Source organism: Oncorhynchus masou, chromosome 15, assembly GCF_036934945.1.
Source record: "Oncorhynchus masou masou isolate Uvic2021 chromosome 15, UVic_Omas_1.1, whole genome shotgun sequence".
Taxonomy (NCBI): Eukaryota; Metazoa; Chordata; class Actinopteri; order Salmoniformes; family Salmonidae; genus Oncorhynchus; species Oncorhynchus masou.
This window is the reverse complement of record NC_088226.1, coordinates 55,113,460-55,141,029: the sequence shown is the minus strand read 5'-3', so window position 1 is coordinate 55,141,029 and position 27,570 is coordinate 55,113,460. Positions and strand designations below refer to the sequence as shown.

Below are 27,570 nucleotides of genomic sequence, written 5' to 3'. Positions count from 1 at the left end.
GAATATCACGAACACGATGTTGTTCTCTGCTTTGCTCTACGACCCCCACCACTGTCACAGGACTCGTCTGTAGGTAACCTGGTACCGGGTCGAAAAATGTATGGAAGTGAATGGGGTATTTCCATGTCAGGTGTACAGATAATTTTGTATACCAAAACATACTTCATTTTGACTTAGTACATGTCACGCCCTGATCTGTTTCACCTGTCCTTGTGCTTGTCTCCACCCCCTCCAGGTGTCGCTTATTATCGCCGCTGTATTTATCCCCGTGTTTCCTGTCTCTCTGTGCCAGTTCGTCTTGTTTATCAAGCCAACCAGTGTTTTTGTGTCTTAGCCCCTGCTTTTTCCAGTCTCTCTTTTCTCGCCCTCCTTGTTTTGACCCTTGCCTGTCCTGACTCTGAGCCTGCCTGCCTGACCACTGCCTGCCCCTGACATCGAGCCTGCCTATCGTCTTGTACCATTTGAACTCTGACCTGGTTTATGAACTCTTGCCTGTACCCGACCTGCCTTTTGCCTAACCCTTTTGCTATAACAAATATCGGAGCTCAACCATCTGCCTTCTGTGTCTGCATGTGGGTCTCACCTTGTGCCCTTATAGTACAAAAATATATGTTTTTGAATGTATAAATCTGTTATTCAGTGTGTTTCTATGGGCTAATAGCAGTAAGGCCAAATGCAATGTTTTATCCCCCCAAAATGTTGATACCTATAGGAGTCCTAAAATTCCAAATCAAATAGCTAAATGATCCTTGGTAGGACCATCTTAAAACAATTCCATATGTTAGCTTAGTAGAAACCTAGCTGGTATTCAAACCTTTTCAGCGGGGAACCCATTTCTTTCACCTGAATTTCTGGTGACCCCACCACACCCCTAATAACACAACCGCGGTACATCATTTTCTTTAAAGCTTTCTCAAAAACATTTGTATATTGTCCCATACAATAATCCGTACTCTAAATTGTTGTATTTTATTATTTTGGCAACCCCACTGCAATTTTGCCAACTTCTGGCTCAGGGATTCAAACCAGTGACCTTTCAGTTAGTGGCCCAACACTCTTACTTTGAGGCTATACCTGCCACCCTTATAATAAGTAAATCATTTCACTCTACTTGTGCATGAGACAAATAAAACTTGAAACTTGAATAGAGATGAATGAAAGCTGTTGCTAACTAACACACACACACACCTTTAACTACACCACACCCCTCACCTAAACCACTACTTCTGCTTGCCAGCCCCACTACTCACTTCTGATTGCATGAGGAAAGGACATTTCTGATTAAGATTTTTGTGTAAAGCTAATGGGTTCTGCTCATTGAAGTGGCTGACCCTGGCTAGCCCTGCTCAGTGCCTGGGGAAGTGCGTGAGCAGGAACAATGCAGCCCTGCTGTGACAGAGTGGGTTAAGGACCAGGGTACATACTGTAACCCACTGTCTGTCCAGCATCCCACACAATCACAGGACCACTCTCACAAACACTCCTTTAACTGTGAGTGCCTGGCCAAAGTGCTCAGGTACAAAGTGTTGGAACAGCCCTATCAGTACTTCCAATAATGTTGCAGGGCAGCATAAAACAAATACACTACAGATGTCTTATGATATGGTAATGTATTCATTCTGAATACTCAAATGCACGGTTCTGAGCTGTGGAATCAGTGCTTCTAAGACCTCCTGTATGAGTACAGGAATCCCAGGCATACGACATCCATATCATCTCCTCCATCATCTCATTAGCTAATCCCTGTATCATTAGCTTCACCTCCACTCAGAGCACAGGCAGGTGACAGCCAGCTATTATGTTCCATCAGGGCAGCACTATGAACAACAATGGAGGATTTTTTTAATGGGCAATTTGCAGAGCAGCGTCTATGAGACCTTGTCTAATAAAGTAAATGTTTAGATAAGCAGAGCCAGAGCACAGTCACGCACGCAGGCTCTGAGCATTTTAGTGTGAAGACAATGGGCCAGTAGAACAGAGACTACTGAGGGAAGAGTAGGGTAGCAGAAATGGGCTGAACACACACAGGGTCGTCCACTCTATGTGCACTTGGCTAGTTGTCAGCCAGCATCATCATCATCATCAAAAAGTTTCTCACCACTCAAAGGGGACACGGCGCACTTTGTCTCCCAGACACTCCGGTCTGCGCTGAAGGAGAGCGCTAGACAGCAATGGGAGAGGACTTAGGGAGTTCTCATCAAACAACACCCCCTACCTCCTCTTCCCAAATCATGCTCACCACTAGCAGCTTTGAAAAAGTCAATTCACAGCAAATGAGGCACAGTAAAGCAGGCAGGGGTTATTTTGGGACGGCAAGGTTGTTAATAATTTCCACCAGCACTTTACATGATCCCAGCATGCTCTGCTCTGTCTGCTCAGTCCCCCGTGTCGCTTATTTACCTACAGTCATCAACATTCTCCTGCCGCACTGCACACACACACACACACACACACACACACACACACACACACACACACACACACACACACACACACACACACACACACACACACACACACACACACACACACACACAGGCGGTCATCCCTGAATGCACAGTATGCACAAATGCTGTATCAGATGATAGGAGGACATGCATCACTGGCAGAAGTTCCATAAATGGAGGAATTTATTGGCTGGTGTATCATAATTATCATACATCAGAAACAAAGGTAGAATTGATAGTGAAATCAGCACCACCTCCTCACACTAGATAAGATGCCTACATCTGTTGGAAGAGCAAACAGCCTGAAACAGAGTCCCTCCCTCTCTCCGGAGGAGGAGAGGAGGGGGAAAGAGTTTCCCTTATTCCTGTTTATCACCCTGGTGAATCAGTGTCATTCTTTGGTTAATTAACTAACTGGTGTCTCCAGGGCTTGTCTGTGATCCACTTGGTTCAAAACTCTATCAAGCCACCCGAGCGACGTGGAACTTTAGAGACTGCTGCTGGCTTCAAAATTACTTTGTAAAAGCAACAGGGAGGGGGAAGTACACACAAATACATACAAGCACACACACACACAAACTCACACACACACAACCATGAACAGACATGCAAGCACAGATACATGTACATCCCAGTACAAACACTCTACCTCTTCCCCTCTCTCACTTTCTGACATTGTGTCCTTGTCCCTCCCTCTCTGCCATGTCATTAGGGTTGGGTTGGTTTTGCTGGTGTCTTGCTGCCATGGCCGCTGCTGCTGTAACTAGCTGTTATTAGCTATATTAGCTTTTTCTGATATCCCACCACCACCCCATCCTCCACCTGTCTGCATTCTGGGGTTTTCTTCCTGCAGGGGATTGGTATAGCATACCGTGCTCACTGCTTGTAGTTAGTTTCCCATCTTTATTACGCTTCACTCTGATGGTGAACTACCCTGAAGGAGAACAGGTTAACATCAAGACATTACATTGTTCATCTTTTCTTTTAATTTTTTTATTTTAACAGCAAAATGACCTAAATTAACAAATGTTTTTATTAAAAAGACAGGTGCTGCTGATAATACTGCCACTGTTGCCAAGGCAGAGGTAGAGGACTTATCTGTAGCCCATGTATCCGATGCTGTCTGGTCAACAGAGAGTATGGCATGTCGTGCTCTTTTAGTCCAGACAGCATTTGCTACATGGGCTACATATACTGCAGTAAGACTGTTTTGCACTGTTTGGATCCTGGAATTATTTTGGATAAATGTACCAACATTTTTTTAAAGTGATTTATTTGCCAATCAGATGAAAACATAATGAAGGATTGTGTTCATGGCACATTAAGAGATAATATATTTTAGCAGGCACGTGCACAGACTCTGCCTGGGGCCTCCAAATCACAAAGTTTGCTCCTGCTTTTGCCACAGTGGAAGTAATTCTGGAGCTGTCTCAACATCCCCCTGCCTGTCCTGACCAATCCATTAGAGGCTCACAGGCAGAACACTACAGAGGCGTGACCACAGGCGAATCCCCTCTGCCCTGGGCCTGGGTCAGCCTCAGACAGCTGGACTGGAAACAAACACATACACAAATTAGGTCAAGCCCCGTATGATGAAATTATGTTCAATTTATGAACTAAACGCAGTGAAAGACAAGTGAAACTCCATCTGAAACACTTTCCTGGTTATTTATGCATGTTCATGAATGTTGCATTTTATCTAATGAAACCTATAGTGGGTGGTATCTGAAACAAAAGGCCTACAAGTTTAAGATATTTTATGCTACCCCAGGATACCCATTACGGGCGGTAAATATAGAAACAAGGTTGTTATATTCACGTCAGGGGAATTTAGCGAAACAGGGTTGCTATATTCACGTCAGGGGAATTTAGCGAAACAAGGTTGCTATATTCACATCAGGGGAATTTAGCGAAACAAGGTTGCTATTCACAGATATTGACCTGTGTGCTCCTCTTGGCATGGCTGACTCTGTTGATGCATCAATATACAGTACCAGTCAAAGGTTTGGACACACCTACTCATTCAAGGGTTTTTCTTTATTTTTTACTATTTTCTACATTGTAAAATAATAGTGAAGACATCAAAACTACGAAATAACACATAGAATCATGCAGTAACTCAAAAAGTGTTAAACAAATCAAAATATATTTTAGATTTTAGATTCTTCAAAGTAGCCCCCTGTGCCTTGATGACATCTTTGCACACTCTTGGCATTTGGGGCGGCAGGGTAGCCCAGTGGTTAGAGCATTGGACTAGTAACTGGAAGGATAGTAACTAGTAACCGGAAGGTTGCAAGTTCAAATCCCCAAGCTGACAAGGTACAAATCTGTTGTTCTGCCCCCTGAACAGGCAGTTAACCCACTGTTCCTAGGCTGTCATTGAAAATAAGAATTTGTTCTCAACTGACTTGACTAGTAAAATAAAAAAATTCTCTCAACCAGCTTCACTTGGAATGCTTTTCATACAGTCTTGAAGGAGTTCCCACATTCTGAGCACTTATTGGTTGCTTTTCCTTCACTCAATCCCAAGCCATCTCAATTGGGTTGAGGTCGGGTGATTGTGGAGGTCAGGACATCTGATGCAGCACTCCATCACTCTCCTTCTTGGTCAAATAGCCCTTACACAGCCAGCAGGTGTGTTGGGTCCTGTTGAAAAACAAATGATATTCCCACAAAACGCAAACCAGATGGGATGGCATATCGCTGAAGAATGCTGTGGAATGCAGCATTCTTCAGCGATATGCTGAACCAGGTGTCAAGCCACACGTAACCAGGTGTGCTGGGTACGTGTGGCTTGAATTCTAAATAAATCACAAATAGTGTCACCAGCAAAGCACCTCCACACCATCACACCATCACACCTCCTCCTCCATGTTTCACAGTGGGAATTACCCATGCAGAGATCATCAGTTCACTTACTCTGTGTCTCACAAAGACAAGTCAGTTGGAACCAAAAATCTCAAATTTGGACTCATCAGACCAAAGGACAGCTATTCACCGGTCTAATGTCCATTGCATGTGTTTCTCTGCCCAATCAAATCTCTTCTTATTGGTGTCCTTTAGTAGTGGTTTCTTTGCAACAATTCAACCATGAAGGCCTGATTCACACAGTCTCCTCTGAACTGTTGATGTTGAGATGTGTCTGTTACTTGAACTCTGTGAAGCATTTATTTGGGCTGCAATCTGGGGTGTAGTTAACTCTAATGAACTTATCCTCTGCAGCAGAGGTAACTCTGGGTCTACCATTCCTGTGGCGGTCTTCATGAGAGCCAGTTTCATCACAGCGCTTGATGGTTTTTGCGACTGCACATGAAGAAACTTTAAAAGTTCTTGAAATGTTCCATATTGACTGACCTTCATGTCTTAAAGTAATGGTGGACTGTGATTTCTCTTTGCTTATTTGAGCTGTACTTGCCATAATATGGATTTGATATTTTACCAAATAGGGCTCTCTCTGTATACCACCCCTCCCTTGTCACAACACAAGTGATTGGCTCATACACATTAAGGAAACGTTTAACAAGGCACACCTTTTAATTGAAATGCATTCCTGGTGACTACCTCATGAAGCTGGTTGAGAGAATGTGTGCAAAACTGTCATCAAGGCAAAGGACGGTTACTTTAAAGAATCTCAAATATAACATATATTTTACATTTTAGTGTTACTACGTGATTCCATACGTCTTATTTCATAGTTTGGAAGTCTTCACTATTATTCTACAATTTAGAAAATAGTAAGAATAAAGAAAAACCCTAGAATTAGTAGGTGTCCAAACTTTTGACTGGTACTGTATATTGGCAGTAATACTAGGCCTGGTTTGGGATGAGGGTCTTCTGGCTGTCTGGGCTATTCTGTCCAGGCTATCTGTCTATTTAGGTCTTGCCATGGACACTGAGCTTTCCATAGGAGTGGTTCTATTATAGCCCAGTAAAAGAGTCTGTGTTACGGATTTCTTCTGTCGAAGGAGAGGAGGACCAAAATGCAGCGTGGTTATCTTTATACATCTTTAATAAAGTTAACGAACAATAGAAAATCAATAAACGTAACGTGAAAAACCGAAACAGCCCTATCTGGTGCAAACAAACACAGAGACAGGAACAATCATCCACGAAACACTGCCTAAATCAGAGACAACGATAAACACCTGCCTCTGAGAACCACTCCAGGCAACCATAGACTTTCCTAGACTACTATACTACACCACAATCCCATACCCTACAAAAAAACCCTAGACAAAACACACCACATAAATACCCATGTCACACCCTGGCCTGACCAAAATAATAAAGAAAACACAAAATGCTAAGGCCAGGTCGTGACACCTAACCCCATAGGGGAGGGTCCGGGTGGGCGTCTGTCCACGGTGGTGGCTCTGGCGCGGGACGTGGACCCCACTCCAACACAGTCTTAGTCCGCTTACTCCGCGTCCTTAGATTGGTGACCCTCGCCGCCAACCTTGGCCTAGTAACCCTAACAAAGAGCCCCACTGGACTGAGGGGCAGCTCGGGACTGAGGGGCAGCTCGGGACTGAGGGGCAGCTCGGGACTGAGGGGCAGCTCGGGACTGAGGGGCAGCTCGGGACTGAGGGGAAGCTCGGGACTGAGGGGAAGCTCAGACAGGTTGATGGCTCTGGCAGATCCTGGCTGACTGGCAGCTCTGGCGGCTCCTTGCAGACTGGCAGCTCTGGCGGCTCCTTGCAGACTGGCAGCTCTGGCGGCTCCTTGCAGACTGGCAGCTCTGGCGGCTCCTTGCAGACTGGCAGCTCTGGCGGCTCCTTGCAGACTGGCAGCTCTGGCGGCTCCTTGCAGACTGGCAGCTCTGGCGGCTCCTTGCAGACTGGCAGCTCTGGCGGCTCCTTGCAGACTGGGAGACTCCGGCAGCGCTGGACAGGCAGGAGACTCGGGCAGCGCTGGACAGGCAAAGCACACTGTAGGCCTGGTGCGTGGTGCTGGCACTGGGCCGAGGACACGCACAAGAAGCCTGGTGCGGGGAGCTGCCACCGGAGGGCTGGTGCGTGGAGGTGGTACTGGATAGACCGGACCGTGCAGGCGCACTGGATCTCTTGAGCACCGAGCCTGCCCAACCTTACCTGGTTGAATGCTCCCGGTCGCCCTGCCAGTGCGGCGAGGTGGAATAGCCCGCTCTGGGCTATGCAGGCGAATTGGGGACACCATGCGTAAGGCTGGTGTCATGTATGCCGGCCCAAGGAGACGCACTGGAGACCAGATGCGTAGAGCCAGCTTCATGGCACCTGGCTCGATGCCCACTCTAGCCCGGCCAATACGAGGAGCTGGAATTTACCGCACCGGGCTATGCACTTGCACTGGAGACACCGTGCACTCCACAGCATAACACGGTGCCTGCCCGGTCTCTCTAGCCCCCCGGTAAGTACAGGAAGTTGGCGCAGGTCTCCTACCTGGCTTCGCCATACTCCCTGTGTGCCTCCCCCCAAGAAATTTTTGGGGCTGACTCTCGGGCTTCCATCCGCGTCACCGTGTTCATCTCTCCAACTCCATTCTCCTATAACCCTCCTCGCACTGCTCCAGCGAATTCCAGGGTGGTGGGTGATTCTGTTATGGATTTCTTCAGTCGAAGGAGAGGAGGACCAAAATGCAGCGTGGTTATCTTTATACATCTTTGATAAAGATAATAACGAACAATACAAAAACAATAAACGGAACGTGAAAAACCGAAACAGCCCTATCTGGTGCAAACAAACACATAGACAGGAACAATCACCCATGAAACACTCAAAGAATATGGCTGCCTAAATATGGTTCCCAATCAGAGACAACGATTAACACCTGCCTCTGATTGAGAACCACTCCAGGCAACCATAGACTTTCCTAGACTACTATACTACACCATAATCCCATAACTTACAAAAAAACCTAGACAAAACACACCACATAAATACCCATGTCACACCCTGGCCTGACCAAAATAATAAAGAAAACACAAAATACTAAGGCCAGGGCGTGACAGTCTGGCTGTATTTCACATGCTGACACCCGCCATTACATTAGGAGGGACAGTGGTGGTTGAGGGGGTTCCTGTACTGGTTGAAAGGATGCATTTGGATCTCTATATTACCCAGCCCTGCCAATGGCTAGTGGATTGGGCTGTGCTCTATATCAAAGGGCTCTTATAAAATACACTGTAACACGTGATACAATAGACAGTCCCAGACCAATTTTCCAAGCTATTCTGAGGGGAACAAACGAAAGCACTTCCTGAAATAACAGGCTATTTACGTTGTGTTCCGGTTGTAATGAAATATATAAACCGCTGTTGCTCGTGCGACGTGATTGCACTCTGGTCTTTCTGTTTTCCTTTCTGTTGTCCTCCTCTCTCCTCACTCTCGGAAGTCTGTCTGCATTTTAAACAGCCGTGCATCTCACTAATTATCATAAAATTGCTTACTTAAAGTGTGTTTATGACGTTCCCTCTTTTCTCCTGTGGTATCACTTACCAGCACGAAGTAAGTAGTGAAACAACCTTGTTTGTTTTTCTGGGTAAGACACCTTTGTTGACAGCCTAATGTTGCACCATCCTCCTCCCTAATGCACAAAAAACAATGAACACAACCAACACAACACTCATATTAATTCTTAAATACACTCTCACTCAACTTCGAGAGCTATAACCAACCCCACTGCGGAACAACCTGATTGGCACATTGTCACATACAGGATGGGTGTATGCTACGAGATAGTGGGTCAGAAAACTCATTTATAGACTTCTTCGTATGCATGTTTTACATCCAAGTCAGGAGAAGGGTTTATTACACTATATTAAAATAACTATCAGAATAACAGCAAAAATACTTTTCTGATACCCATAGAAATCCCAAAGCAGAGAAGGTAGTCTTTACCATCACGCCCCCTGAAACACGCTAGACTGAATTCTGTAATTGAGGATATGTATTGTTCTGCAGTATAAAAGATTGATGTGGAGATACTGTGGCTATAAGACACAGGTGACTCAACCGCGAGTGGGCATTCTCATTTTCCAGACTAGTTGGTTACGTTGGTTGGTGGGCCTGCCTGCCAGCTGGCTCCTGACTGGGTTTGAGTGTATAATAATTTACATTAAGATTATGTTAATGATAGGCAGAGGAATTACTCTGGGTATGTAGGGTTGGGTCCCAGAGCTCTGAAAAAAACTGTCTGGCAGGCAACTCTGTAAGGCTTACAATAACCATGCCATGGGTTTTACTTCCCGGCGACGCCTCTCAACAATAACAAATACTGTGGTCACAACAAAAACAAATACTGTGTATACACAGGCAGTCGTACAGACAGGCGTACAGGCAGACAGACTAAATAACAATGCCTGCCCGTGAAAACTAGTTTGACATGTCCAATATCAGCATGATTGAAATCATGCTCTCCAATTAGGTTGGGAGGGAGGGAGAACTGAGACTGTGTTTACAAACCATCAACTATTTCTAGGGCAGGATCCCCCAAAATACACCCTACTCTCATTGGGTTTAGTCAGGGAGAATGAATGTGAGCAGTTCAACAAATTGCACCAAGTAGCAGAGCATGCATGGCTTTAAGATGTATTTCCACAGCAGGAGTTTAAGCTTACAGCAACACTCTCCCATGGGACAATATCACACAAACGCTATTAAGGCCTTTTCTGTGGCCGAATATTTTCTGTTGCAGAGCTGTGTGTGTGTGTGTGCATGTTTGTGTGGCTGTGCTCAGCGACTCCTTGGTAGTAGTAATGGCCTCTGGTTGGGCTCCCTGTCTTGCTGCTGTGAATGGAGGCAGAGATAAAGTAGGTCGGGGACTCTGTCGGTAGCTAATAAGCCACACACTGTGACAGACTTACGCCCATCTGCCACTGGGAGAGAAGAACCTCACACCCCAGCAACTCATTAATGCACCTTAGCGCCAGTGATGGGCAAGCAAGGTAGGGCACAGTGCCGCAGAGCAGTGAGGGGTAGTCCATAGTGTCCACCTCACCCATGCCAATGTAACAGGATTGGTAATGTTTCCACTTGCCTCTAAAGAAAGGTGTACTCAATGTTCAAGCATTCTTATTGGTTGGTTCAACTCTGATGACAATAAGGTGTGTTGTGATTGGCCCCGCATGCAGATAGGGGGAGATCGCGAACATCAGGTCGCACCAGTATGAAAATGTGATGCAAGGGGTAGGTCACATTCGGAATACGGTTTTCTATTTTCTATTTTACAATGTGTACAAGTTTGCTGTACATTACTGATTTATACATGTGTGGGTATATGGTACCTGTTAGGGATTGAGGGGCTTTCTGGGATGTGCTTTGGCATATGATTGCTGTAAATAACTATGTTAGCTAGCATACACTGATGTAATGGTCACATAAGCCCACTGCTAACGCAGTTGTTTTCATGCTACAGATTTGACCATCGACAGCCATCAACATCGTTAACTTCTTCAATATAGGGGGCGCTCTTTTAATTTTTGGATAAAAAAATGTTCCCGTTTTAAACAAGATATTTTGTCACAAAAAGATGCTCGACTATGCATATAATTGACAGCTTTGGAAGGATAACACTCTGACGTTTCCAAAAACTGCAAAGATATTATCTATGAGTGCCACAGAACTGATGCGACAGGCGAAACCAAGATGAAATTTCAAACAGGAAATGGCCCAGATTTTGAGGGCGCTGTGTTCCAATGTCTCCTTATATAGCTGTGAATGCGCCAGGAATGAGCCTACACTTTCTGTCGTTTCCCCAAGGTGTCTGCAGCATTGTGACGTATTTGTAGGCATATCATTGGAAGATTGACCATAAGAGACTACATTTACCAGGTGCCCGCTTGGTGTCCTCCGTCGAAATTATTGCGTAATCTCCAGCTGCGTGCATTTTACCATTTGCTTCAGAGGAGAAAGTCAACTGCCACGAATGATTTATCATCGAATAGATATGTGAAAAACACCTTGAGGATTGATTCTAAACAACGTTTGCCATGTTTCTGTCGATATTATGGAGTTAATTTGGAAAAAAGTTTGGCGTTGTAATGACTGAATTTTCAGGGTTTTTTCTTAGCCAAAGGTGATGAACAAAACAGAGCGATTTCTCCTACACAAATAATCTTTTTGGAAAAACTGAACATTTGCTATCTAACTGAGAGTCTCCTCATTGAAAACATCCAAAGTTCTTCAAAGGTAAATGATTTTATTTGAATGCTTTTCTTGTTTTTGTGAAAATGTTGCCTGCTGAATGCTAGGCTTAATGCTATGCTATCTATCAATACTCTTACACAAATGCTTGTGTAGCTATGGTTGAAAAGCATATTTTGAAAATCTGAGATGACAGTCTTGTTAACAAAAGGCTAAGCTTGTGAGTGAATATATTTCTTTAATTTCATTTACGATTTTCATGAATAGTTAACGTTGCGTTATGCTAATGAGCTTGAGGCTATGATTACGCTCCCGGATACGGGATTGCTCGACGCAAGAAGTTAAGCACTGCACAACTAAAGTAATAAATCATACTCAACTGGGACCAAAGGCTGGGGTGATTTATTTAGACAAAACACAACGCAAGGAGAGTACGTTTTACATCTGTTACACCAGGCCAGGTAGAGCTGACTGAGCCGCTGGCTGGCAAATGGGCAGAGACATGAGACACGATGGTGGTAGGCCTGATCACAGACGGCAATGGGACAAGGAGGAGGTCAGAGGCCTGGCAGTGTGGTGCAAGGAAAACAACCTCTCCCTCAATGTCAGCAAGACAAAGAAGCTGACCGTGGACTACAGGAAACGGAGGGTCGAGCACGCCCCCATCCACATCGATGGGGCTGTAGTGGAGTGGGTCGAGAGCTTCAAGTTCCTCCTTGCCAACATCACTAAGGATCTATCGTGGTCCACACACACCAACACAGTCGAGGGCACAACAATGACTCTTCCCCCTTAGGATGATTTGACACTGGTCCTCAGATCCTCAAAAAGTTCTACAGCTGCACCATTGAGAGCATCTTGACTTGCTACATCACCGCTTGGTATGGCAACTGCTTCGCATCCGACCACAAGGCACCACAGTACATCACTGGGGCCGAGCTCGCTACCATCCAGGACCTCTATACCAGGCGGTATCAGAGAAAGTCCATAAGACCGCTAAATATTTAAATATACTGAACAAAAATATAAACACAACATGCAACAATTTCAAAGATTTTACTGAATTACAGTTCATTTAAGGAAATCAGTCAATTAAAATAAATAAATTAGGACCTAATCAATGAATTTCACATGACTGGGCCTTGGGTGGGCCTGGGTGGGCATAGGCCCCCCCACTGGGGAGCCCACAAAAGAGCTTTATTTCAGACAGAAATACTCCACATACTTCATCAGCTGTCCGGGTGGTTGGCCTCAGACGATCCCGCAGGTGAAGAAGCCGGATGTGGAGGTCCTGGGCTGGCATGGTTACACTTGTTCTGCGGTTATGAGGCCGGTTGGACGTACTGCCAAATTCGCTAAAACAACGTTGGAGGCAGTTTATGGTAGAGAAATTAACATTCAATTTTCTGGCAACAGCTCTGGTCGACATTCCTGCCGTCAGCATGCCAATTGCACAATCCTTCAAAACGTGAGACATCTTTGGCATTGTGTTGTGTGACAAAACTTCACATTTTAGAGTGGTCTTTTATTGTCCCCAGCACAAGGTACACCTGTGTAATGATCATGCTGTTCAATCAGCTTCTTGATATACCACACCTGTCAGGTGGATATCTTGGCTAAGAGGGATTTGCTCACGAACAGGGATGTAAGCAAATTAGTGCAAAAACAATTTGAAAAATATGTTTTTTGTGCGTATGGAACATTTATTGGATCTTTTATTTCAGCTCATGAAACACGGAACCAACACTTTACATGTTCCGTTTATATTTTTTTTCAGTACAGTTAATAAAATAGCTATCCAGATGATCTGCGTTGACCCTTTTTGCACACACTTTTTTGACTCATCACAGACGTTGCTGCTACTGTTTACTATCTGTCTCTTTATTCCTAATTACATATCTACCTCAATTACCTCGTACCCCTGCACATCCACTCAGTACTGTAACTCCTTGTATATAGCCAAGTTATTACCTCGTACCCCTGTACATCCACTCAGTACTGTAACCCCTTGTATATAGTCAAGTTATTACCTCGTACCCCTGCACATCCACTCAGTACTGTAACCCCTTGTATATAGTCAAGTTATTACCTCGTACCCCTGCACATCAACTCAGTACTGTAACCCCTTGTATATAGTCAAGTTATTACCTCGTACCCCTGCACATCCACTCAGTACTGTAACCCCTTGTATATAGTCAAGTTATTACCTCGTACCCCTGTACATCCACTCAGTACTGTAACCCCTTGTATATAGCCAAGTTATTACCTCGTACCCCTGCACATCCACTCAGTACTGTAACTCCTTGTATATAGCCAAGTTATTACCTCGTACCCCTGCACATCCACTCAGTACTGTAACTCCTTGTATATAGCCAAGTTATTACCTCGTACCCCTGCACATCCACTCAGTACTGTAACCCCTTGTATATAGCCAAGTTATTACCTCGTACCCCTGCACATCCACTCAGTACTGTAACCCCTTGTATATAGTCAAGTTATTACCTCGTACCCCTGCACATCCACTCAGTACTGTAACCCCTTGTATATAGTCAAGTTATTACCTCGTACCCCTGCACATCCACTCAGTACTGTAACTCCATGTATATAGCCAAGTTATTACCTCGTACCCCTGCACATCCACTCAGTACTGTAACTCCTTGTATATAGCCAAGTTATTACCTCGTACCCCTGCACATCCACTCAGTACTGTAACTCCTTGTATATAGTCAAGTTATTACCTCGTACCCCTGCACATCCACTCAGTACTGTAACTCCTTGTATATAGCCAAGTTATTACCTCGTACCCCTGCACATCCACTCAGTACTGTAACTCCTTGTATATAGCCAAGTTATTACCTCATACCCCTGCACATCCACTCAGTACTGTAACTCCTTGTATATAGTCAAGTTATTACCTCGTACCCCTGCACATCCACTCAGTACTGTAACTCCTTGTATATAGTCAAGTTATTACCTCGTACCCCTGCACATCCACTCAGTACTGTAACTCCTTGTATATAGTCAAGTTATTACCTCATACCCCTGCACATCCACTCAGTACTGTAACTCCATGTATATAGCCAAGTTATTACCTCGTACCCCTGCACATCCACTCAGTACTGTAACTCCTTGTATATAGCCAAGTTATTGTTACTCATTCTCAAATCCAATCAAATTTTATTGGTCACATACACATAGTTAGCCGATGTTAATGTGAGAGTAGCAAAATGCTTGTGCTTCTAGTTCTGACCGTGCAGTAATATCTAACAAGTAACCTAACAATAAGACAAAATACTGCATAGTTTCTGTGTATATATTATTATATATATATATATATTTTTTATTATTACGTGTTTTACTTTTCTATTACTTCTCTATTTTCTTTCTATCTGCATTGTTTTGAAGGGCCCGTAAGTAAGCATTTTACTGTTAGTCTACACCTGTTGTTTACGAAGCATGTGATGACTACAATTTGATTTGATGCTGCACTGATCAGAGGGTGACTCATTAACATCCACACTAATGAAGAGCCTGGAGTGAGACACTAGGGTACAGATGAGGCTCTTGAGACACACGCATAAACTGTTTTAACAGGCCCAGACAAACACGCACACGCCCAGCCTGCTTGGTTGAGCACTGCTGTTGGAAGTCTGGCACTCCTTCTCAGTCTGAGGAGTGACACACTGTCTCATTTGAGATGGAAAAACAGAAAGGGATTATCCAATGAGAAAAGAACGCACCTCCATCGACAGCGGAGCAGACAAAGACTCTGATGTACTCTTCATGTGAACAAAAAGCTCCTCAGCAGCTGCTTGAGCCTGGATGCTGCGTCAACTCTCTAGGAAGAGGCCTGCACAGCCACACCATTAATTACTTCTTATCAGCAACAGGGAACATGCATAACAATGCAGCCAAAGCACAGCCTAGTGGCCAGTGAAATACAAACAGAATAGATTCCAGGCAACATAATCAGCTTTTCCACTTTCCTTGCTGCGAATGTGACAAAGGCTAAGTGACAAGTATATAAATATATAAAGGTGTCTGTCGGGCGGGCGGCGGTCCCCGGCCAGCCAGTCATCAAGTCAGGCAGCCATTACGAGTATGTGGATGCGGTGCTGGACTCAGTGTGAAGCTGGAATAATGGAGGAGTGTTATTACATTAATGAAGGACACTACACAGCTGCCGACGCAGGGATTTGCATGGACTTTTCTTCTCAGCACTGGGCTGATGGCTGATTAAGATCTGCCAGCCAAATCTCCCCGACACCTTGCCTGCTGATGCAGAGACAGGACGACTGTCACATGAACCCCCCCCACCACCACCCCACACACACACACACTCCTACGCACACACATCCCTCCTCAAGCCCTGCATCCTTATCCCCCTCACCTTCTGGACTCCTCTGTTAGCATAAGTCCACTCCCAAAACAAAACTGCATATGTGGAAACCATGGAGACACCAATGGGAGACATGAAGGCAGAGATAAAGAGATGGGATCAGCCTGCGTTCCATACAGCCAGCTGGTAAATGTCCCCAAGATAGTAAATTAACCATCTGATTAGGAATTGAAACACAGTCAAGTAAATGCACTCAAGGCAAGTAAATGCACACAAGAGATTCGCCAATAAAATGTTAACTTGCCAACAGTCACTACATCTGCTATAGAAAACAGATCAATGCTTGTGTTATTGAGTGTCATTTTTACAACATGACTTATTTTAGTTTTAGGTTCTGTCTTAACATTGATATACTGTACGTTACTATCAAAGCATGTTACTATATCAACTGTACAATACTCCATTTTTAAAAAAGGGCTAAATGTTTTGCCTGGACCTTTCCAAGGTCACACATGGTGTGAGAGAGTGGGAATGAAAGGGGAAGAGAGAGAGAAACAAAGAGAGAGAGTCGACAGGGGGAGAATAATTGGCCCAGCTGTCCTGAGGGCCTTATCGTATAGGAGGGGACCGAAATCTGAACTAAGGATCAACGCTGAACTCCCGAGCTGTCCCTCTTTAAGGCCCTGAGCCCTGTGGAGCTTCAAAGCCACTTTGTAGTGTCCGCTAATGGTGCCGATGACAGAAGCAGCGAGAAGCACCAAGCGGGTGAAATGTCCAGGCCAAAAAATACAAGTAGCAGAGGGAGAAACACTCTTGTCCAAAGGCCATAAAAACCCATCCTAAAATGACTGCCATATTTAACATTTGGCAGGAACAGCACTCTCCAGTGTTACTTAAACTAAGCACTCAACACTGGGGCAGTACAATTATATACACTCTGGCCGAGATTCATCAATCATTTTATTTAACCTTTATTTAACAAGGCAAGTCAGTAAAGAGAAGAGTTCCAAAACAATTTGATTCCCTGAAAGCCAGGAGTATGCTGAGTGTAACAGGGCTGTTTAGAATGTTACCTTTACATATTTCTATGAGGGCTATTCTTCCCTGGTGCCAGCATGTGCTCACAATTTCCAAACCATCATAATATTAGATTTTATTGTTGCTACTCTTCTTTTGTGGCTATTCTTCAGTTGCGTGAACATGGAAAAACTCTGTCATTGCCTTGCCGTGCCCTTGTTACCCCACCGTAGCATTTCAGGGAACATGAAGTTATGACAAGCTACAGGCTACAGGCCTGTGAGAGCTGGATTCTCAGGCACTTCAGCCTGGCCTGATTATTGCTTTAGTTTAGTCTCAGGGATCGAGTTTCCTTGGCTACTGCAATGGCTAAGCGAGAGAGCAGGCCAGGACTGAAACAAAACAGAGGGGACAAGCTATGCTATTTATATGGAGCAAGCAGATAGTTGTTTAAAAGGTTAGTCTACAAGCAAGGGACAAACAACAAGAACAAGAAATCTGGGAAGTGTTGCTGCATGCTACTGAAAAAAGCCAATTTTCTAGGCCTGTCACATGGCTGAGTGGCTGTCTGCCCAGGAGACCCACAGCTCCAGCCAATGGTCTCCCAGAATTAGCTGGTCATGCTCTAGCACCCACAGACCAACCATACAACCATGTAATTACAAGCAGGAACGGGGCAATCACTGAAGTATGATGGTAATGCATACATTATATACAGACATATATATACATACACATACAGATATACACACACATACACACATACACACATAACCCTATACAGACACACACACACACACTAGTGATGGCAAAACACCAAGGCTATCGGCACAAAGCAGAGCGCATTCCATGGCACAGTACCACCAGCGTTGAAATACTGCCATCTAACTGAACTCACTCCCCATGCTGCAAAGTCAAACTTCTCAAGCTGAGTTAAAGATGTTCCATTCTGACAATAAGAACTCCTCGAGCTGAACTGTTAGAGCTGAACTGCCGAACTTCAAACAACCGACCCTGATATGTGTATGTGAGTCAGACGGGCGGATGAGTGTGCCATACTTTGAGCAGAAAACCTTGGATGTGTCCATCTTACAGGCGCCAAGGGATTGGGCCAATGAAGAGTGGAGGGGCGGTCGGAGCGGTGCTGGGGGCTGAGCTCTGATGTTTGCGGCAAAACAAGTCATTAAAGGCAGGAGGATGTGCATGAATATTCACACAGAGATCCACTGGCTAGAGAGCACATCAAGGAGAAAAATCCCTACGCATTAAAACCCTGTCGGGCGGGCGGGTGGCACTGCTCTGAATGTCACTGACAGTCAGCCCGCCCTCTCTCTAAGCGAGGCAGACAGTGAGCCATTTTGATTGCTCCACCAGCAGACCAGGGGGTGAAAAACATTTACATGCAAATACAAATGACCCTCTAGTTATGAGCAGGCATGTAGTCATGGGATTTCTGAATGCACACGGACAGCAAATAACCACATAGGAGACCAGCAAATAGTCCTCCACTACCACCCTGAAAGAGGAACTATTCCAATAAAATACAGGAACTACAGTATACAACATCCTTTATTTCCAATAAAATACAGGAACTACAGTATACAACATCCTTTATTTCCAATAAAATACAGGAACTACAGTATACAACATCCTTTATTTCCAATAAAATACAGGACTACAGTATACAACATCCTTTATTTCCAATAAAATACAGGAACTACAGTATACAACATCCTTTATTTCCAATAAAATACAGGAACTACAGTATACAACATCCTTTATTTCCTTTATTAGAAGGAGGGATGTGGGGGTCTTGGATAGGGGAGACCCTGGCTCAGACTCTGGCCCTGACACAGGCCATGTGATGCTCTGATTGGAACCCACCTGCTGTCCTGAGACCTGTTGCCTCCAGATGGCCCCTGGGCCCCCCTTCCCTCCATCACACGTTCTCTATCCTTCCCTCATCTCTGACTCAGGCCATGGCTCTCTGGCTGGCTCCACAGAGAGGGGGCAGAGCAGACGCTCAGCACAGCCAGACATCTTTGATTCCTCACACCAGAGATGCCGGCACCATACATTAATTGGTGCTTTGTGAACAGTTGATTTAGTGCTTTCGAGGGCCCACTTCATCAGAGTAAGCAGTCTACAGAGTTATGCTTCTGCCCACCCAGTATAATGCTGCTCGTCCTCCACTGCTACTGCATCTCTGCCCCCTGACACTGACCGTCATCCCCCTCCTCTCTCCATCTCTCCCTCCCCCTCCCCCTCCCTGGGTCTCTGTGAGCATTACCTCGCAGCTCGACTTCACCCATCACACAGGACACCCAGGCCTTGGCACCACTCCCTCCTCATGCCTCACCCCCTCACCCATCCCTCCCCTCGGTACAGTTTCTCTTCAGCCAGACTGCCTCACGCATGACTGGCTCCCCTCGCAGAGTGCAGTAAGCCATTCATTTCTTCAAAGCGGAAAACAAGTGGCACTGTACATGAGAAAAATAAATACAGCAAAACAGGCAGGCAGACAGAGAGAAACAGAATAGAACAGAATGGCCTGGTAATGAAGAGAACCACATTAGCTACTGGTAGACTACAGTACACTGAGAACAGAAGGAGGAGTCGCTAGGCTTAGAACGATAAACAAGCACAATCTCATCGTTTCTCAGCAAACAAGCAAAACAAGCAATTGAAGGATATAGTCTCCCTAAAATAAAGGCAGCCATAAATGAGGAGTATGATATCTGTGGGCCTAAAGGGCACACATCCACAGCCTCACACTGTGGTGGTGAAGTGTGACTCAATCACTCCCACTTCCTCCCCATCCAACAACAATGGTCTGTTAGTCAGCAACAACACAATGAGAAAGAGCCAGGTTGGCCAAATGGGAAAGATGAGGCATCTAAGGTATAAAGGGTATGCTTGTTAATTGTGTATGTGGAGTTTAACGGGAAACGGCCTGTTAAACATCTCTCCACATCTCTCCCCGGGCGGACAGGGTACTATTAGAGTCTCCATGCAAGCCGCCTCATTGTGTGTGTGTGTGTGTGTGTGTGTGTGTGTGTGTGTGTGTGTGTGTGTGTGTGTGTGTGTGTGTGTGTGTGTGTGTGTGTGTGTGTGTGTGTGTGTGTGTGTGTGTGTGTGTGTGTGTGTGTGTGTGTGTGTGTGTGTGTGTGTGTGTGTGTGTGTGTGCGTGTGTGTGTGTGTGTGTGTGGGGTAAAGTAAAGGGGGACCAGTCTGTCCACATCTTTCCTTGCGATGGCCCATCGTTAGTCTCTCCACTCATTAACACACCTCTATATGCCACATTGGCCATGTCGGTGGTGGTACAGCCATGTCAGAGTGCCTCAATGGACAAAAAAACAGCCTATATAAAGCATCCTCACACATAGACTGTATGTTCATTCATGTCCAGGAAGTAATGCCTCGTCCTGCTCCATCACATCTGCCTGCCTTTCCTGCACAATATCCTTCATGATGCACTGCCAAAGGCACTGTGGAATTGTATCCATGGAAATGTGTATTTTCTCTGTAGTGGAATGAATCCCCCCTCTCCTACATCTAAACATGGAGAAGTAATGTATTAACCATACAGAGGGCTTTTTATTCAACAGCTAGCCGAGTCAGTCCTCAGAGAGACTGTAGCTTTGTGCTCCTCCATCACCTCAGGCTTATGTAACAGATACCCTTCACCTTCCCAGAGCCTCTCCACTGTTAGAGGCCACAGACACCAAATTATAACATAGAAGAAATATGCCTCAGAATGAGAATGAGCAGCAATGGGAAAGCCTTTGAGGGAAAATGAAAGAGCTCTGATTATTGACTATTTCAGGGGACATTATCTTTGTACCGCTTCGTTTATCCTCCTGCCTTGCTTTGGTATTGCACTAGATATACAGTACATTTAAGCAATATGGCCCGATGAGGTGTAATATATGTCCAATATACCACGACTAAGGGCTGTTCTTAGGCACGCCACAACTGTGCCTGGATACAGCCCTTAGCCATGGTATATTGTCCATATATCACAAACCCCCGAGGTGCCTTATTGCTATTATAAACTGGTTACCAACATAATTAGAGCAGTAAAAATAAATGTTTTGTCATACCCGTGGTATACGGTCTGATATAAGATGGCCATCAGCCAATCAACCTAATCAACCCACCCAGCCAATCAACCCACCCAGTTTATAATTTACATTGTAGTCATTTAGCAGAAGCTCTTATCCAGAGCCGCACAGTAGTGAGTGCATACATTTTCATACTTTTTTCCTACATTATTTTCTCCGGATCTATTCTACATTCTATTCTCCTATAGCCAGTGGCCTTACCAGCCTGATGATAGATGGGGCAGTAAAGAACAATAACACACGAATTGACATTTTGTAGAATTTTTGTGCCATAGTTTAAAACTCATGAGACAACATATTACCCAGGGGATGGTTATTTATTCTACAGTCATTCCAGTGTCTAGGGTACCCAAACTCACATATAAGTACAAAGAAAACCTTGAGCGTGAAAATGCATGTGTACTAGAGATATATATGATCGGAGCCATATGGGAGGAAAGGAGAGAGGGGAAATAAAATGGAAAGTGCAGATGATGAGGGAGAGTGTGATTAAACAACAGGAGGGATTGGTGGCTTGGTGACCTCTGGCCAGCTCCAGCCGCACCTCGCCGCAGGTGAGGGGTAGCCGCTACACTGCAAGCCCATTGGAGCTTGGGAATGGAGGCCCCAGGGGTCACCGGCTAACCTGTTTATCTGCTGCCATAGCAACCCCAGCAGTGGCCTTGGGCAAACATAAACAGTGGTAGCAGCGGATGGCTGCTGGGCGCCGTGCCTAAATGGTGAGGTGAAATGGATAAAATACAAGGCACTGCTGATTCCTGCAAAGGAGCACACAGGAGCCCCGTCTGTCTACTCCTCACTCTGCAACACGGACTGACACTGACCAAGCCTCTCATTCACCTTCCCTTTCTCCTAACGCCACGTACTAAGTGGAAACATTGCTACGGTAAATGTGTCCCATTCAGAGTCCCAGTGGGCAGTGTCCTTCTCCTGACAGCCCAAAGAGAGGCCACACTGCTTGGGAGGGCCTGACATCAAGGTCCAGCAGGAGGGAGAGGGGGAGGGCTGGCAGAGCAGGTTAGCCTTGGGGCCCCCAGGCAGGCAGCTCAATAGTCAGGGGGTGGTAGAGATGTCACCAGCTCTCTCACATATGAGCCAGTGATCGGGCTACCCCGACCAGGTAACATAACCCCCAGGAGGGGGTGGCGGGGACAGGATTGAGACCCCTGCGACAGGACAGGGGCACCTGTTATTTTAGCACAGTGGGATCAACACTTGCTCTGAGGGGCGCTGGCCTGCGCGGCTCCTAGTGAGTGGAGAGGATACTAACAGGGCATCCATTCAACAAATCCTGGACAGCACTGAATCACACACACACACACACACACACACTGTGGTAGAGAAACAAACACACACATTTAGGCGCACAGACACAAATACACCCAGGCACACACTATGACAGGAAAACGAACAGACTGTGACAAACAAATTCTCCCTCTCTTTTTCTTTCTCTTTCTCTCTCTCTCTCTCACACACACACACACACACACACACAAACACAGTACTCAGACAGATCCCACAAATTATTATTCTGGTAGGTGACTATTTTCTCTTATTTAATCCATCCTCTTCAGCTCTTAAAGTACAATGAGGAGATCACAGCATTTATCAGACAGGCGTTTCCCTCTGTTCTTCTCACCTAATTTATTCCTTATGATAGTTGTTGTGTAATCAGTGCTAGTGGGATGATGAGTGTACAAGGAGGTCGGAGGCATTAGCAGGGAGAAAGGTGTAGTAGAGGAACTCCTTAGCCATGAGAACACACAGCACAGTCACCCACTAAGCCAGTAGCCCTCCCCTCTCTCTCTTCTTCCATTTTCTCCCATTCTTACTCACTCTATTCCATTCTATTTTCTCAATTTCTCTTTCTCTCTCTCCCTCTACACATAGGCAAAGAAAACAATGGCATGAGGCTGGAACTGTAGGACAATAGCCCAGCATCTGGGAACCAGGAGAGTTAATTTGAGTATAGGTGAGATCTGCAACCTGTGGCAGAGCCCAGGGAGAAAGAGAGGCCTTTCAGGGGATTTTAAAGAGCCCCTTGTCCTTAGAGCCTGATTGACACATGTGAGTGAGGGGAGGGCTTGTGCTATTCCCTTGGTTATATCTTAGCTTTCGCTGGCTGAACAGAACTGTCTCCTCTCCCTAGCCCCCTTTTCTCTTCCACTCTCCTCTCTTACACTTGGGCTCATTATTAGAATGCTCTGACCCTTGGGGACTTCACTTACTTGTCTCCCTTTCCAGGCCACAAACCCCAGGGCCAAACAAAAGGCAGCTCAAAGGCTATTTGAATTTGAAACAGGAAGCACAACAAAAACGTGCAGCTTTCTCCCGAAAGAAGAAACTTTGGGGAGCTCAGTGCCAGCAATTCAAAATTAGCCCTCACATAAAAACGCACATTTGATTTTGACACTAACTCAGTGTACTGTAAAGGCAGCAGCTGCTTCAGAAATAGAGGGACGGGGTAAAAGGAGAGAGAGGAGCCCGAGGGGAGGACAGGTGTAAGGACACCTGGGGGCCATTGGGCAGGATCACAGATCAGCATGCACAACCACCAGCAGTGCCACTGGACACACACCAGACACACACACCAAACACAGAGAGGGCTGCTGCCCTCATAGCTACTGAACTCTTCATGTGAGAGAAGAGTAAAAGGAGTCATTTCTGTGCATTTTAAGATAGCCTATTATTTTAGAAAATAGTAAACATGTCAGTGTCAATTACTTCTCTATAAATAGGGAAGGAATAAACATAGCATACTTTTTTTATAGTCAACAATTAATAAATCCTGCTGTCTGTAAAAAACATGAAATCTTCATGTGGTTTGGACATGGAGCTACGCAGTATGAAATCGAGAAACGAACTACACAATGATAGAAAAACTAGGTAGCCTAACATTAGGCAATTGAACAACATTTTATATTTATGTCGCAATAATGTGTGTCATTGTGATAACTGTGAAACTCTCCCTCCGAGGGAAATACCAAGGCCAATTTCAAGTAAGTTCCCTACATTCGTTTGAGCCATTTTCAAACCCATGACAAATCATCACATTTGATTATATTTGGAACACCATTGTACCCAATGTATCCGCATGGCGCGACCGGAGGCAATGTCCCACAGCGCGCACCACCACCCTCAAACACCGGACCCCAACGTTGGACAGCTCCGTTCACTTACCGCTTATTGTCGCGTAAAGGGTGCGCCCGGAACGCGGCGTTTACACAGTTCTTGCCTCTCTCTACAGTCTGATTTCCCCTGGAATAATATCCAGTATGTAAGAAGAGGAGAGAGTGATCCGATGTTTTCGTCAAACCTAATCCTAACCTAATTTGTAAACTACTAGCCTACTCCTCTCTGTCGCATCTGTCTCTGGCAAAAAAAAAATATCCTGTACGGCAGCGTGACATCCTTAAGACAACTGTCTCCGGGTTGTGTTTTCATATACACCCGCTACCTCCCAACACCACCTGTCCCCGGTGGAAAACACACCACAAAGCGCTTCTTATGTCGGGCCACGACACATGGCATTCCCCTATAGCTCTGCAGCAATATTCCTCCTCGGCAAGCCGTCCGGAATCAAAGTAATTTGTAATTGCTGGTTGAAGTAGCTGATGTAGAAGGACTGATTGCAATAACAATCCATGCAGCACCCAGTGTCACTGAACCAGCTGTACAATAAGACAATTACATATGTTTCCGTCTCCCGGCCTGCGCTATAGCAGTTGCGTTATCAATCATCTATCCCCACAATAGTTATTTTGTGCTCGATGTAGCTGCGCACGGCTGGTGCTCTTACCAGTAGAATGTCATTGCTGCGTCGTTTTACTTCGGGTCTCACTGAAAGAAAAGGCTGTTCATCAGTTTGGAATGCGCACCTTTTCCAGTATGCTCCAACTTCAGGATTTTCCGGGAAGGAAAATCCCATTAATCGGTTTATTAAAAATATTTAGCTTAATTTTTTTCTGTGGTTTACCCCTCAGGAGCTTTGTCAAGGTAGGCTCTGTTTCTCTACTAACGGTGGAATACAGCATCTTCAGTGGGCTACTGCTCCTTCTGTCACCCACAGGGACAGAAAACAAGGCGATACCAAAACCTGAAGCAGAATTATGCATTGACTGGAATGGAATTAATTCATAGTTGGGCTAACGTTTAGGCCTAATTAGGCAAATTATTATATTCTTAAATAAAACATTAAAGGAATGCTTTGGGATTTTAACAATGAAGCCATGTATCATCTTCCCCAGAGTCAGATGAACTAATGGATACCAAGCAGTTTGAAGGAAGTTGCTAACTAGCGTTAGCACAATGACTGGACGTCTATGGTAACATCTAGCAAAACTAACTCTAACTTCTATCATACTGGATACCGAGACATAAAAATGGTATCCACAAGTTAATCTGACTCCAGGGAAATAGATGAAGGTCTTCATTACCAGAATCCCGAAGTATCCATTTTAAAGTTCAGGTAGCAGATAATGGACTCTATCAGATATTTATGTAGTTTGTGCTGAACATTGCATTCAGAAAGTATTCAGACCCCTTGACCCTTTTACATTTTGTTCCATTACATACAAATTCTAAAATTCATTAAATTCATGTTTTTCCTGCTCAACCTACACACAGAACCCCATGATGACAAAGCAAAAACAGGTTTTTAGACATTTTTGCACATTTATTACAATTAAAAAACAGAAATACCTTATTTACATACAGTACCAGACAAAAGTTTGGGTCACACCTAATAATTAACTTTATTTTTACTATTTTCTACATTGTAGAATAATAGTGAAGACATAAACAATATGAAATAACACATATGGATGTAGTAACAAAAAATTGTTAAACAAATCAAAATATATTTAATATTTGAGATTCTTCAAAGTAGCCACCCTTTTCCTTGATGACAGCTTTGCACACTCTTGGCATTCTCTCAACCAGCTTCATGAGGTTGTCACCTGGAATGCATTTCAATTAACAGGCGTGTCTTGTTAAAAGATCCTTTGTGGAATTTCTTTCCTTCTTAATGCGTTTGTGACAAGGTAGGGGTGGTATACAGAAGATAGGCCTATTTGGTAAAAGACCAAGTCCATATTATGGCAAGAACAGCTCAAATAAGCAAATAGAAACAACTGTCCATCATTACTTTAAGACATGAAGGTCAGTCAATCAGGAACATTTCAAGAACTTTAAAAGTTCTTCAAGTGCAGTTTCGAAAACCATTAAGTGCTATGATGAAACTGGCTCTCGTGAGGACCACCACAGGAAAGGAAGACCCAGAGTTACCTCTGCTGCAGAGGATAAGTTCATTAGAATTACCAGCCTCAGAAATTGCAGCCCAAATAAATACTACACAGATTTCAAGTAACAGACACATCTCAACATCAACTGTTCAGAGGAGACTGCGTGAATCAGGACTTCATGGTCGAATTGCTGTGAAGAAACCACTACTAAAAGACACCAATAAAAAGAAGAACTTGCTTGGGCCAAAAAACACGAGCAATGGACATTAGACTGATGGAAATCTGTCCTTTTGTCTGATTGCATCACTGCCTGGTATATGGCAACTGCTCAGCTTCCGACTGCAAGACACTACAGAGGGTAATGCATACGGCCCAGCACATCACTAGGGCCAAACTTACTGCCATCCAAGACCTCTATACCAGGCAGTGTCAGAGGAAGGCCCTAAAAATGGTCAAAGACTCCAGCCACCTTAGTCATAGACTGTACTCTCTGCTACCGCACGGCAAGCGGTACCGGAGCACTAAGTCTAGGTCCAAGAGGCTCCTAAACAGTTTTTACCCCCAAGCCATAAGACTCCTGAACATCTAATCAAATGGTTACCCAGAATATTTGCACTGCCCACCCCCCTTTACGCTGCTGCTACTCTGTTATTATCTATGCATAGTCACCTAATAACTCTACCTACATGTACTTATCACATCAATTACTTCGACTAACCGGTGTCCCCACACATTGACTCTGTACCGGTACCCCCGGTATATAGCCTCACTATTATTATTTTAACTGCTGCTCTTTAATTATTTGTTACTTTTTTTTTGTATTTTTCTTAAAACTGCATTGCTGGTTAAGGGCTTGTAAGTAAGCAATTTATTGTTGTTTTTGGCGCATGTGACAAATAAAATTTGATTTGATTTGATGTGAGGATATGCTCATCTCAACATGATACAAAATAACCTTTTTGATAAAGGGCTCTGGCACATACAGTGGCAAGAAAAAGTATGTGAACCCTTTGGAATTACCTGGATTTCTACATGAATTTGGTCATCAAATTTTATCTGATCTTCATTTAAGTCACAACAGTAGACAAACATAGTGTGCTTAAACTAATAACACAGAAATGTTTGTATTTTTTTTGTTTATATTGAATACATAATTTAAACATTCATAGTGTACATTGGGAAAAGTATGTGAACCCCTAGGCTAATGACTTCTCCAAAAGCTAATTGGAGTGAGGAGTCAGCTAGCCTGGAGTCCAATCAATGAGACAGACCAAGGTAAGA

At 44.6% G+C, this 27,570-nt stretch overlaps 1 protein-coding gene across 4 annotated transcripts in view; it reads right to left on the bottom strand.

The window, feature by feature from the left end:
• Positions 1 to 25,098, bottom strand: part of LOC135556480 (semaphorin-6B-like) — a 142,905-nt gene extending 117,807 nt beyond the window's left edge. For 2 of the 4 annotated variants that reach the window (XM_064989716.1, XM_064989717.1), the window contains exon 1: positions 24,846 to 25,098. In XM_064989716.1, coding sequence (XP_064845788.1) covers positions 24,846 to 24,974 — 129 coding nt within the window. In that variant the 5' untranslated portion in view covers positions 24,975 to 25,098. The other 2 variants (XM_064989718.1, XM_064989719.1) reach the window with 2 other exon arrangements.
• Between the last annotated feature and the right edge of the window lie 2,472 nt (positions 25,099 to 27,570).